This window comes from Dendropsophus ebraccatus, chromosome 7, assembly GCF_027789765.1.
Source record: "Dendropsophus ebraccatus isolate aDenEbr1 chromosome 7, aDenEbr1.pat, whole genome shotgun sequence".
In the NCBI taxonomy this organism is placed as follows: domain Eukaryota; kingdom Metazoa; phylum Chordata; class Amphibia; order Anura; family Hylidae; genus Dendropsophus; species Dendropsophus ebraccatus.
This window is the reverse complement of record NC_091460.1, coordinates 39,659,709-39,674,267: the sequence shown is the minus strand read 5'-3', so window position 1 is coordinate 39,674,267 and position 14,559 is coordinate 39,659,709. Positions and strand designations below refer to the sequence as shown.

At 39.2% G+C, this 14,559-nt stretch overlaps 1 protein-coding gene across 10 annotated transcripts in view; it reads right to left on the bottom strand.

Moving 5' to 3' along the window:
- ABLIM2 (actin binding LIM protein family member 2) overlaps positions 1 to 13,945 on the bottom strand; it is a 122,565-nt gene extending 108,620 nt beyond the window's left edge. For all 10 annotated transcript variants that reach the window (XR_011363921.1, XM_069977371.1, XM_069977373.1 and 7 more), the window contains exon 1: positions 13,699 to 13,945. Coding sequence is in view for 9 of the 10 variants with exons in the window: in XM_069977371.1 (XP_069833472.1) it covers positions 13,699 to 13,708 (10 nt within the window). In the remaining variant the exon portion in view is untranslated. The remainder of the gene's footprint in view (positions 1 to 13,698) is intronic.
- Between the last annotated feature and the right edge of the window lie 614 nt (positions 13,946 to 14,559).

The window sequence follows — 14,559 nt, the reverse complement described above, 5'->3', positions numbered from 1 at the left end:
CTTTATTATGTTTCCGCACCTCCCTGCCTGCCTGTGATTTTCTACTTTCGTGGGACTTCTTCTATATGCTAGAGAGCATCTCATCCCTAATTTAGTATACCTGCTATAGAAGCAGTAGTTAAAGGGACAGTAATTAAGAAAAACTATGTTACTATGTTAAAAGCTGTGTAACATCCTTGTGCCTAAGAGACTGTATTTCCTGTATATAAAAAGTTAAAGGGGTACCCACATTTCAGCTAATATAGTTATACTTGTAGGGCTCAACAAGTTAAATATTTTTGAAAATACATTAATTCATTCATTTTATACCGACCACCACATAGCTACAGTATACATATTTATATGTAGGAGGCAAGTTTCCTAAATAAATATATTTGCAAAAATACTTAAGCGTAATAATTTACACAAACATCTGACACATCATAGCCGCATATCAGAAGTGTGTATCAGTGGGCGTCTGGGTGCTGAGACCACCACCTATCGTGCTTTGCCCCTGCATTTCCGCTTTAAATTGCTATAACTGCTATAAGTAGCAGTCAACAGAATTATAATGGAAGCCTATGGAACAAACGTTCAGCAAATCCGCCTATCGGAAGTTCTGTAGGCTTCCATAATACTATTGACCGCTCGCATTAGTAGTTTACAGCAGAGATGAAGAGGCAGAATGCATGCTGCTGGGTGCGTCTAGCTCTTCATTCTAGCGGGACACCACCATGGGCACCACTGTGACTTGTGATATCTTTGGTCCAGTATGGCTTTTTCCACTGCAGAAATCTGCCGTATTTCTACTATGCGTTGCTAACAACACCTAGATATTGCAAAATAGGCAAAACCAAGTCTTAAGAATGACTGACAATATATTGGGGTAAAAAGGTTGAATTCCATATTTATGACTGCCCCATGGGTGTATTTGGGGTAGGTTGCAGTGAGTGACAGACTGGCACTGTGTTTGTAAGGCGCACTGGTCGTAATCCATCTCACTCAATGTTCACGGTAAATATTACTAGCAAAATAAGAAACATAAAAAGAAGATAAAGATGAAAAGAACAAAGGATGCTAATTTAGTCATTTCTTGCATCGCTGAACATATTCTAACAGCAGTCAGGATTAAAATTAAAATGTTAAGTAAAACGAGAGGAAAATGTCAAATCTTTCTATGCCCGGCTTAGTTAAACATTTATTTTGAAACATTTTGCAGCAACTACAGAAATCAGGGTTGGATAAAATGCTTAAAATGGCTGGTCACATTGGCAAAGACTTTTCATATGATCACAAGATGGTCATATGATGTTCCGCTGCCGGATCTATCAGTGGTCAATTATGAAAGGCAACTGTTCATTTTGCCTGCAGTGCCGTCACTGGAAAAAAGAGGTATTACACCAGGCATGGAGAACACTGGACCCTCCAGCTGTTGCAAAACTACAATTCCGTCATGATTGGACAACCAACGTCTTGTTATCCCTATACCTGGCAGCCCAGCATGTTCCATGGATCAAACACTTCAGTTACTATAATATTATAGTTTTTCAACTCAACAATATCAGCACATAGTCAGCTACTGATCCATTCAAACTCCTGGATGCTGCAGCATCTAGCTGAGTGGTGGTCCCAAATTTGAGTGGTCAGTCTATGTGGTCGCACTAGATAATTATTAAATGTTTCTGGCAGGATGACACCTTCTGGTTTTTAAGGTGTCCTACTGCAGTGGTATCTAACCTGTGGCTATCCAGCTTAAGCACTACAAGCTTGAAACCATTGTAGTAAGATAGCAAGCCTATATGCTCATCAGGGCACAGATACAGCATAGGATAAAGGCAAGGGTATCTGCATCATTGAAAGAATCTTTGAGGATTTTATGGTCTTGCGATGCTCATGGTAGACCCATCCAATGGTTCTAGCTCACTGCAACGTCAGCAAACCCTTCTCTCCAAAAGGTGAACAGAATTGGGTTATTGCCTTCGAATTTTTCGCTTGATGTGTGTAAACCAATACCAAAAAGGGACTAGGGAACCTTCTCTTTTCTCCAAAAACTAAAGGCCCTATTCCACGGAACGATTATTTGCCGCATTTGGCCGATATTATCCGTTACGGCCGATAATCATCCTGTGGAATAGAGGGCAACGATCAGCTGACATCGTTCATCTCAGCTGATTGTTGCGTCGTTTGTCTTTCAAACATGTTGAAAGACAAATGACTGGGATAGCAGCGATATGCTGTCGTCGCTCCGTGGAATAGGAGTGGCGGCAGCCGACCGCCGATATCCCTATGGGTTGCCCGGACGATCTAGCAATCACCTGGGCAGCCCCCCCCCCAGCTCCCCACAGCCGCTCCCGGACTCACCCGGGTCACAGGGCTCGTTTGCTCCTCTCGACGGCCCATGGAATAGGGCCTTAACACTCTTTCATTACCCCTTAGGACCCTATTACACTGGACGATTATCGTGCTAAAAATTGTTCAAATTTAAAAGATAATCGTTCTGTGTAATTGCAGGCAACGATCGAAAATCGTTCATATGTCGTTGATCATTGATTTAGATCTGAACCTAAAATTATCGTTAATCATTCGCTAATCGTTCGCTGTAATTCCACATTCATTCACTCAAGTTCCGCATTTGTTCACTAATCGTTCAGTGTAATTGCACATTGTTCATTGTTTTGCTGGGATCAGAAGGAACAAACGATCATAGTAACGATCGCAATAACGATCGTAGCAACAATCGTAACTAACGATAATTTTTCTGTGTAATATGGTGAAAGATTTCAGGTTAATAATTAACATCTCGTTTGCGATCGTTTATCGTTAGTACTGTTTTGCTCTGATTAAAGTCCCAAGATAAATGTTGTTGGCTTATTATAGGCCTCACCACTCACAACTTCCATCATGGTCCAAGGATCTCTAATCAGCCAGACAATCATAGGGTTATGGGTCCAGCTCTTCAGATCAAAGCCATGTGGCCTCTGTACTGGCAATGATCAAAGATACAATAGGCACAAAGGTTTTAATTTCTTTACAGGAAAATATTTGGTTTAGTAAATATATATTGTTGTAACCAAAATGAAAGACAACTTTTTGAAATTTTTTTTCTCCATAGTGTTTTGCTCTTGACGCCCCCCACATATTGTCTCTCTAAATGAGATGTTGCTGTCTCTATTCTTAGCCCAGGGATCATCTGGCTCTTGAAATATTTACCCCTACAGCATATGAAGGCATGACTACAGAATCCCAGTCACTGTACAGCAGGCTCCCGGACCCTAATTCCCTATATTATTCTGCAGCAGGAATCTAACAGCTCTGTGCTAATGTATGCACTGATCCTCGCTGTACTTCACTGAGGAGACAGTGATTCACACATTAAATAATTCAGTGAAATGACACCTTCCCAATTACAAACTAACTTCACCCCATTGATGCTTAATACGCAGTCTCATACAAGCTCCATGTTTATGAATATTTCACCATACAATATACTTAATATATATGCAGCCTGGTGGGAAGATCCATACTAGGGAATGACCTTAGAAGCCAATTACCCATCCAATCAGCTTCCAGCCGACAGATGACATTTACGTTCAAATGTCACTAGGCTAAGTATGAGCAAAGCGTATTAAAGAAACACTTAATATAGGCAATGGACAAAAAATACTATATACTGCTTTTTGTAATCTCCTCCTCCATTTTTTCCCATTATTACAAATAAAACTGATAAATATATAAAGACATCTTCTCTATGTCTCAGGAGATCAGATGTGTCCCTTCTTCTCCTCAGCTGAGTTTGACTGGTAAATAACCAAGGGAAACCAGGTGGCGTTTAGCTGGGGGCAAGATGTTAATGTACCGCTGAGGCACTTGTCATGGTGGCTAGAAATGGCATTTGCCCGCCCCTGGATGTACCGACACACACTTCTTTAAGTAGAAGGTGCAATACAGTAGATAGTACTTGTGCTGACTGAGATCCCTTATTAAGTTGGGCCCTTGAATAGACTTTAGGAATACCTTGGAAGATACGTCACAGCTTATTGCTGGAAGAATATAGAAGGAGCTCGACTTAAGTGGCAATGAGCTACTTGAGGAAAGTTGTCAACCAGAAGGGTTCTGTTCCCCTTGGGTTAGTGGCAATAAACAGTACCTGCATCCATGATGAACGTTCACCTTTTGCTATCTTGCGGATGCAGAGTGACAAATTATCAGGAACGTAGGTCCCACCGCTGGGTAAGCTAACCGTCGGGGTGACCCCTTAGGAATCCTAGCACTGGCTACAGAATCCTTGGCTCAAGTTGTGCTTAGCTGCTGATTGGTTTAGAGTACCTCCTGCAGACTCCTTTCAGGATGAAGAAGACAATAAGATAGCCCCTCAGTATGGAAAAGTTGTCCTATATCTCTCTGTAGCCTCACTATGTTTTTTCTAGCCGGACATGACTAGCTCTGGAACTCTTTTAATACAATAAACTTACTACCTCACTCTCTGGAACCTGACTAGTCTACTCTCCAACTTTTCCTCAGACTAGACACTGGCCTAAACTGCTTCTACCTCAGCTCTTTTACCCCTAGGGTGTTCTAGGATTTGGGCAAACACACCCTGTGACATAAAATAAGGCCTCTAATAGGCTGGGAGTGAAGTGAGGGCCGTGCATGAGGTACCCTTGACAGAGATTGGTCTCGGTGAGCTAACAAATCAATACATACACTAGGATAACACATACAATCGATCAAGAAGCAGTTAAACCTTTTATTTAGCTTGCTTGCAGCTGTGCTCAGTGGTTTACCAGGAGACAGTGACACCAAATGGTGGGAGTGCAAACTACACACTACAGCCCCAAAGCCCACAAACCCAAATGAATACTGCCCTATATATACTGCACTAAGCAGTGGATACTCACTCTGGGACACTGGAAACTGAGTACTACAGCAGTATTCTGCCCCTACAGCTTTGTCTACAGCAAGATATAAAGATGGTTAAACTCCGCCCATTTGGTAAGCTACACCCCTCAACCACTTAGATCAACAGATCAGCAGGAAATGAATACCTGTGTACTCTACAGGATTTCTACAAGACTGTTTGCTTCGAGGTCATGTAAAAGTTTAGTCCTCTTTTAAGAGGAGCTGAGGCCTTCAAACTCAAGAAGCCCAGGACATGGTATTCTCACTGTTCTACCAGATGACTGAAAGCGAAAATTGGCTTAGCCAAATTCTGGCATATCTGTAGTATTCAGTTTATTAGTAAAGCTAAAAATGTAAACACCTATCTATGACATGTATGACGTGACCCCTACAAACACATGGTTGAATGATAACATCGAAGCAGGAGAAGATAGCTACTTCTCCTTCACTAATGTCACCATTACTTCTTTACATTCTTCAAGACTGTAGGGACTTCCTAAGTGACCAAGAAATTAACCCTTGGAAACTTATATGCCAGACAATTGTGGCTATAAGGTGCCCGCGCAATATACTAAAGTTAGTAGAACCCACCGCCGGGTTTGGCTGATTCTATTAGGTGTATGGCTGCTCACACCTCCTCTCCCCATAGGGAACACATGATTGTTCGTCTGGCAGTTATTAAAAGTGTATGACTAGCTTAAGATAGCAATTTTCTGTCCCAGATACTGAGTACAGATGTCCTGAAAGCAACCAGCTAAGCTTAAAGAAGCATCTTGTGACTTTTTTCATAACTCATTAGTCATCGAATATATGTCATTCGGATAGTATTACCTTGTTACTTGTTTCTTTCTCTCTGAAAAATCCTGGAATCCTGTCCTTCAGTTGGGTGGTCATGTGATCTCATGGAGAACCCCTGGAAAATACCTGTGTTTTCAATGGAGTCACAATCTCTGCCGGGACTTCCTACATAATTAAGCTGCATGGACTGTTCCATACAAGCTGTTCTCAGGGGAGACAGAAACTCCCATCAGAGCTGCTGATGATGATTATACAGCTCCTGTCATACATTATACAGCTCACTATCCTTAAAGGTATACTTTTGTTCTCCTAACTTATTTAGAGATATATAAAGAGGAGGATTAATATGCTGTTTTTCTAGCAGGCAGAGATGGTACTTGCTCTAGCTGCCCAGGTGATGCTGTACTGATGCCTCATGGCACTGATAGCAGATTTGATACGGAGAGGATGCAGATTGCAAACTGAAACTCAAGATGGTGGCTGATCAAAGGTCACATGACCCAGATGTAGTAACAAAATGTGTAAATACAGCAGAGCTGCGATAAAACAGATTACACAGCAGGAATAGTAGTTGTGACTTGCATTAAATAGGCCAAAAAATGCAGGAGTGGCTCTTTAAAGGCTCTCATTAGAAATGTGTTAATGTACTGGCAGTAAGGAATGCCAACATATACCTCAGTGTACCTGCATTGTTTTAATTCCTTAACCTTGGGTCACTTTCGTTAACCAAATGTATTCTAGTAGTAACTACATTTAGTCTATATGCAAAATTATTGTAACATCCGCACCCGTTCAGACTTCTGCCCCATCCTCCGGCCGTATGGTACAGTGCAAGAGATATGTCCGGCTATGATCTTGTGCTTTTTAGGTTTCTTGTTGTACACTGTCTGAACACAGCTCTCCACCCCACCCATCTCTTCCCCTACTGAGTTTCCTCTGGTCCCCAAACAGTTAACCTTAGATTCGCTTCTGTGATTGATATCCTTCCTACCTACTCTCACGTCTCCTATTCCTTCTGTCATTACTGGGATGTCAGGGTCCAGTCCAATCACACCTGGGGCAGATTCCAGACATCCCATATACAGGTCTCTATCCCATACCTGATTGCTAGTTATTAGTCTCTGTTGAGCGTGCTGGCGTTTCCTTCTGTCTATTAAATCTTGTTTAGTCTGAGTTCTGCTATTGCTACTTGACTATTATTCTGGTTCTGATTCCGTACTCTGCTGCCCAATTGGTTCTGACCCTTGGCTTGTTGATTACCCGTAGTTGTTTGTTTTATCTGCTTTTTGTGTAGTCACCTGTTACATAGGAAGGGGACGGCAACAAGTTGCTTGCTACCACTTAGGGTAGCAAAGGCAAGTAGGTAGGGACAGCTTGGGTGTCTAGTATTAGAGCCCACTGTCCTTGCATCCCCTCACCCTCCCAGGTTTCCAGCAGCAGCTGTGGGCATGATAGTTATGCTATTTTGTGTTGGGCTCAAAAGGGTGGTCTACCATACTAACAGGAGTGAACTGTGATTTATGTATACCTTTACCCTGCGATATACTTAAACCTTTACCCTGTAATATACATATACCTTTACCCTGAGATATACATATACTTTTTCCCGCAATATATATATACCTTAACTCTGTAATATATGTACACCTTTACCCTACAATATACGTATACCTTTACCCTGTGATATACGTGTGCCTTTACCCTGCAATAAATACATACCTTTTCCCTGTGATATATGTATACCTTTACCCTGTGATATACGTGTACCTTTACCCCATAATATATGTATACCTTTACCCTGTGATATACGTGTACCTTTACCCCATAATATATGTATACCTTTACCCTGTGATATACGTGTACCTTTACCCCATAATATATGTATACCTTTACCTGCAATAAATGCATACCTTTACCCTGCAATATACGTGTACCTTTACTCTGTGATATATGTATACCTTTACCCTGCAATATACATGTACCTTTACCCTGTGATATATGTATACATTTACCCTGCAATATACATGTACCTTTACCCTGTGATATATGTATATCTGTATCCTGTGATATATGTATACCTTTACCCTGTAATATATGTTTACCTTTACCCTGCAATAAACGCATACTTTTACCCTGCCATATACATATACCTTTACCCAGCAATATACGTGTACCTTTACCCTCTGATATACAGTATGTATACCTTTACCCTGTGATATACGTGTACCTTTTCCCTCTGATATGTGCATACCTTTACCCTGTGATATACGTGTATCTTTACCCTGCGATATATATACCTTTACCCTGCGATATATGTATACCTTTACCCTGTGATATACGTGTACCTTTTCCCTGCGATATACGTATACCTTTACCTTGTGATATACGGATACCTTTACCCTGCGATATACATGTACCTTTACCCTGAGATATACGTATACCTTTACCCTGCGATATACATGTACCTTTACCCTGCGATATACATATACCTTTACCCTGCAATAAATGCGTACCTTTACCCTGTGATATACGTATACCTTTATCCTGCGATATACGTGTACCTTTACCCCGTAATATACATATACCTTTACCCTACGATATACATGTACCTTTACCCTGCACCCTGCTGATGGCACCTGTAAGGCCTGAGAGGCACTGAAGTTCTCAAGCAACAAGTCACGCCATACACTGTTCTTACATAATGTGAGAGATAGCAGACAAGTGGCAGAAGCATGCTACCCATTAGGAGACATATGTGACCATGAATACAGCCAGTGTTTGCAGTCCAGGAGCAGACACGAGCCCTCTATCTGTGAATGTGGTCTCTGTGTGGTCTGCTATGTCTGCTAGCTGTGCCGCACACATGATGGAATCATTTAGCTCGACTCATCTAATGAATGCACATAAAGCAGTGAATAGGAGCGGTCAGCTAGAGACCATGTGTGAAATCCAGCACATTTTACAGATGCATTGATAAATCATCACTCTATATTTAACCTGATGTTGGGCAACAAACTTCCCCGAGCTCCAGCAGAACTATGGGGCTAAATGAGTTATTGAAACCTGAAGTCATGTAGTTTTCTTATTCCCATGATGTTGCTACTAATCGATATCTATATACATGGGTGTAAGGGCCATGAAGGCAGCCCATGGAGGTGCCCCTTTCCCTTTTGTATGGGAAGCACCTGTTGGCCCATAAACTAGGAAAAGGACACAGAGGACAAAACAACCGCCAAGCTCTTCTGTCCTAGATTGCAAAACCCCTGATCTTTGCTACAATGATCCCGCTGTTTTAGGTGTGCACTTGTCTGAGTATGGTGGATGTCAGCACAAAGCACTATATTTACATTTTACTAGATTAGTGGGGGGCAGAGACGTAACTGGGCCTAATGCAAAATGTAAAACAGGGCCCCTTATCAGTCAATAGTACTGGCGTCTCCATATGGGGTGCCTTGCTGCCATCATTTGCATAGTTACATCCTTCTCTGGTACATTTTAGAAGGTTCAGGTGAACATGTTCGACATATACATTTGTATCTGCATAATACTATTATACAGTATCTAAATAATACTACCATACAGTATCTAAATAATACTACCATACATTATCTAAATAATACTGCCATATAGTGTCTAAATAATACTGCCATATAGTATCTAAATAATACTACCATACAGTATCTAAATAATACTGCCATATAGTGTCTAAATAATACTGCCATATAGTATCTAAATAATACTACCATACAGTATCTAAATAATACTACCATTCAGTATCCAAATAATACTACCATACAGTATCTTAATAATACTACCATTCAGTATCTAAATAATACTACCATAAATTATCTAAATAATACTACTATACAGTATCTAAATAATACTACCATACAGTATCTAAATACTACCATACAGTATCTAAATAATACTACCATTCAGTATCTAAATAATACTACCATTCAGTATCTAAATAATGCTACCATACAGTATCTAAATAATACTACCATACATTATCTAAATAATACTACCAAACATTATCTAAATAATACTGCCATATAGTGTCTAAATAATACTGCCATATAGTATCTAAATAATACTACCATACATTATCTAAATAATACTGCCATATAGTGTCTAAATAATACTGCCATATAGTATCTAAATAATACTACCATACAGTATCTAAATAATACTGCCATATAGTGTCTAAATAATACTGCCATATAGTATCTAAATAATACTACCATACAGTATCTAAATAATACTACCATTCAGTATCCAAATAATACTACCATACAGTATCTAAATAATACTACCAAACATTATCTAAATAATACTGCCATATAGTGTCTAAATAATACTGCCATATAGTATCTAAATAATACTACCATACAGTATCTAAATAATACTGCCATATAGTGTCTAAATAATACTGCCATATAGTATCTAAATAATACTACCATACAGTATCTAAATAATACTACCATTCAGTATCCAAATAATACTACCATACAGTATCTTAATAATACTACCATTCAGTATCTAAATAATACTACCATAAATTATCTAAATAATACTAATATACAGTATCTAAATAATACTACCATACAGTATCTAAATAATACTACCATACAGTATCTAAATAATACTACCATTCAGTATCTAAATAATACTACCATTCAGTATCTAAATAATACTACCATACAGTATCTAAATAATACTACCAAACATTATCTAAATAATTCTGCCATATAGTGTCTAAATAATACTGCCATATAGTATCTAAATAATACTACCATTCAGTATCTAAATAATACTACCATACAGTATCTAAATAATACTACCATACATTATCTAAATAATACTACCAAACATTATCTAAATAATTCTGCCATATAGTGTCTAAATAATACTGCCATATAGTATCTAAATAATACTACCATACATTATCTAAATAATACTGCCATATAGTGTCTAAATAATACTGCCATATAGTATCTAAATAATACTACTATACAGTATCTAAATAATACTGCCATATAGTGTCTAAATAATACTGCCATATAGTATCTAAATAATACTACCATACAGTATCTAAATAATACTACCATTCAGTATCCAAATAATACTACCATACAGTATCTAAATAATACTACCATAAATTATCTAAATAATACTACTATGCAGTATCTAAATAATACTACCATACAGTATCTAAATAATACTACCGTACAGTATCTAAATAATACTACCATACAGTATCTAAATAATACTACCATTCAGTATCCAAATAATACTACCATACAGTATCTAAATAATACTACCATAAATTATCTAAATAATACTACTATGCAGTATCTAAATAATACTACCATACAGTATCTAAATAATACTACCGTTCAGTATCTAAATAATACTACCATAAATTATCTAAATAATACTACCATACAGTATCTAAATAATACTACCATACAGTATCTAAATAATACTACCATACAGTATCTAAATAATACTACCATACAGTATCTAAATAATACTACCATACAAATAACACTGCCACGTGCAGTCCTCTGGGGTCCACTAGGAAATGAGTATGTTATGCCCAATTTTCTGCTTAACCCTGTAGACTTGTACAAACAAATGGGCAACAGTTATAATACAGGATCCGAGTCAGGGGCCAGGTTAAAAAAATTACGTTTTTGGAGAACTGAACATTAAACATTTGAAACAGGAAAAATGGGCAAAGTATATAAAGGGTGCCACATGAACTGGCAAAAGGCAACTATTTCTACCATGCTTCTTAAGGGCTTAGTAAGAACCCTGTAAGGAGCGAGTTGCCAATAGTAGGAGTTCCCTGGCATGATATCAGCTGATGAAAAGCAACCCAGCAATGTAGATTATAGAGGTATCTCCTACAGCCCATAGTCCGGCCTTCATATTATACAGAAGTGTAGGAATTATAGTAGCGGCATCATATGCAAATCACTGGTAATAAACATCCTGATTGGAAGATTCCATAGGGGTTTATATAAGGAAACTGTAATGCTGCCATTAGTTACCCAACTTTCCTAGACACATATGGTTACTTAAAAATTTCTACCTACAGCTCCTAAACAGGTTGTCATCAAGATTTCCCACAACCCTGAAAGGTATATATGTATAGAAATTTGAACAACACTAGGCAACAAAAATTATGAACACTGTTACAGCTTCCATAAAAGTGTCTATCCAGCTTTCTTAGAGTACTGAAGGGCAAATCTGCCTAGTTAGGCAGTGATATGATATCAGGGATGTGTCACTCCGTAAATATGTTCAGGATTTTGGGAAAGACGAAAGTTCAAAAATCTATTATGCTGGAAATTGGTTGCTATAAACATAAAGGGGGAGATTTATCAAACATGGTGTAAAGTGAAACTGGCGCAGTTGCCCCTAGCAACCAATCAGATTCCACCTTCATTTTCCAAAAAGTCTGTGAGGAATGAAAGGTGGAATCTGATTGGTTGCTAGGGGCAACGGGGCCTGTTTCACTTTACACCATGTTTGATAAATCTCCCCTAAAGAGCACATAATATAGCATGCACTAGCAATGACCCCTAACAAATAATAGCTACTCTCATGACTGCCAAAAAAGTTGTCACTCAGCTTTCCCACACACCTGAGAGGAAAACCTGCTTAGTTATCCAATGGTATAAGAGCAGGGGTGACTGTCTATAACAGGGGTAGGGAACCATGACTCTCCAGCTGTTGCAAAACTAAAACTCCCATCATGTCTGGGTGGGTAGCTAAAGCTTTGGCTGTCCAGGCATGATGGGAGTTGTAGTTTTGCAACAGCTGGAGAGCCAAGGTTCCCTACCCCTGGCCTATAAATACAGTCAGGTGTCTGGGGAAAGCTGTAGGCACTGTAATGCTGACCACATGGGTTACCTAATTTTCTAGCAAAATGGCTAATACAGCTACTATTATGCCTCGCAAAGGGGGCAGTCACCCAGCTTTCTTAGAAACCTGAAGGACACATCTGCCTAGTTATGCTTTGTTAAGACAGCAGGAGATGTATCCACCCGTAAGTCTATTCAGGAGTCTTGGAAGGTGACAATATTGTTACCCAACTATACTAGAAACAGATCTTTATTACTTTATTACCCTCAGGGGTCTGGGAAAGCTGGGTGAACATTCAGGCGGAGCTGTAATGCTGACCACATTGCTTATATTATAATGATAGAATTGTTCTGTATTCAGTATATCAGTGTAAGATTCCACTGAGCAGACAAATGCAATGGACAGATAATTGGATTTCCTCTGTTCTGCAATGGGTGGTGCTGTATAAAGTGGGCCATGTATTCCTGGCCATGGGCAGAGTTACAATAAGCCTGCAAACCTGGCCATCCCCTCCCACCTGCCACTTGTCATTTATCTAACATGTGACTCCTCTGCTACTATCTATCCCTCTATGTTTATCAATGTTCTATCCATCTGCAATACAGGATTCCCATGATGATGATGATGATGATGATGAAATCCATCCTCTCCAGGACTAGCTAGCCATTGACTGACAGGAGCATCCCTCCTTTTGCAAGGCGTTTACCCACATGGTGAATTAACCCCCTCACTGCCAGAGAGAATTGTAACATCACTGATCAATGATCAGCACCAGCACTATTATATCATATCCTAATAAAAGATGAAAACAGGGAATAAAGCAGAATGTTCTATGGGGTTTTCATACAGATTTGCCCAGATGGGTGGTCTGCATTATATAGGTAAGGTGGGCACTGTGCTGCATGGCATGTCTCATGGTCTTATGACCAGCCTCCATGGGGCTGGATGATTATAATGCAGAGGAGATTCAATGCATCATTGTTATATATGTATAGGCATGACTGGTGCTTATATATTATATAGGCTAGCATGTCATATGACCAGCTGACATATATAGGTGACCATGCAGAACAGGCTATTGCACACATTGCATATGCTATTGGCACAGATGGGGGATCCTTATAATAAAGCTAGGATGAGACTCACCTGCACTCATGCTGTAGCTGCTAGCCCCTGGCTTCCATCCAGTACTCAGCAATCTGTAGATCCAGACAAGCCTTTACCTGTTACACATCAGCCCAGCAATGACCTCCCAGCCACATGGATGAAGAATAACATAGCAAGGTGATGCCCCTTCTTCTTCTATTCCCATCCAAGGAGCCTGCAATCTGCAATCCCCAGTGCACTGCAAGCAATGAGAGCCAAGGCAGATGCTCCCTGTCCTACACTCTTCTTCTCCTCCACTATCCCCTCCTCCTTAGCTTCAGCACCGAGCTGATGAATGTTTCTGGGACAGCTATAGCGCAGGCAAAAAAAAAAAGAGCGGAGAGGCATCATGGGAAATGCAGTCTTCTCGGATCACAGCCACACTAAAGTGTCAGGGCTGGGAACTACACAGACCGTGATGCTTTGCAAGGAACGTGTAATAAATAGAATGAGCGCTAGATGGCGCTGTGCGGACACTGCAAGGGAAATTACTATAGCTCTGACTTTGCAAAGCAATTAATACTGTCGTGGAAGTCATAGCATTGGGGTGTGAATGAAGGTGTGCCAGGAAAGGGGGGCCTCAGAGGAGAAATTTATAATATACACACACACATATATATATATATATATATATATATATATATATATATATATATATATATATAAAATATATATACACATATATTATTCCGTTATTTAATAGTAACCCCTATATAGTATATAATACAATTTTATTTATAAAGCCTGAAGTTTAGGAGTTGCTGAATTTAGCACCAATATAATAATATATTTATTATTATTATTATTATTATTATTATTATTATTATTATTATTATTATTATGTCTTCATTTATAACTAAC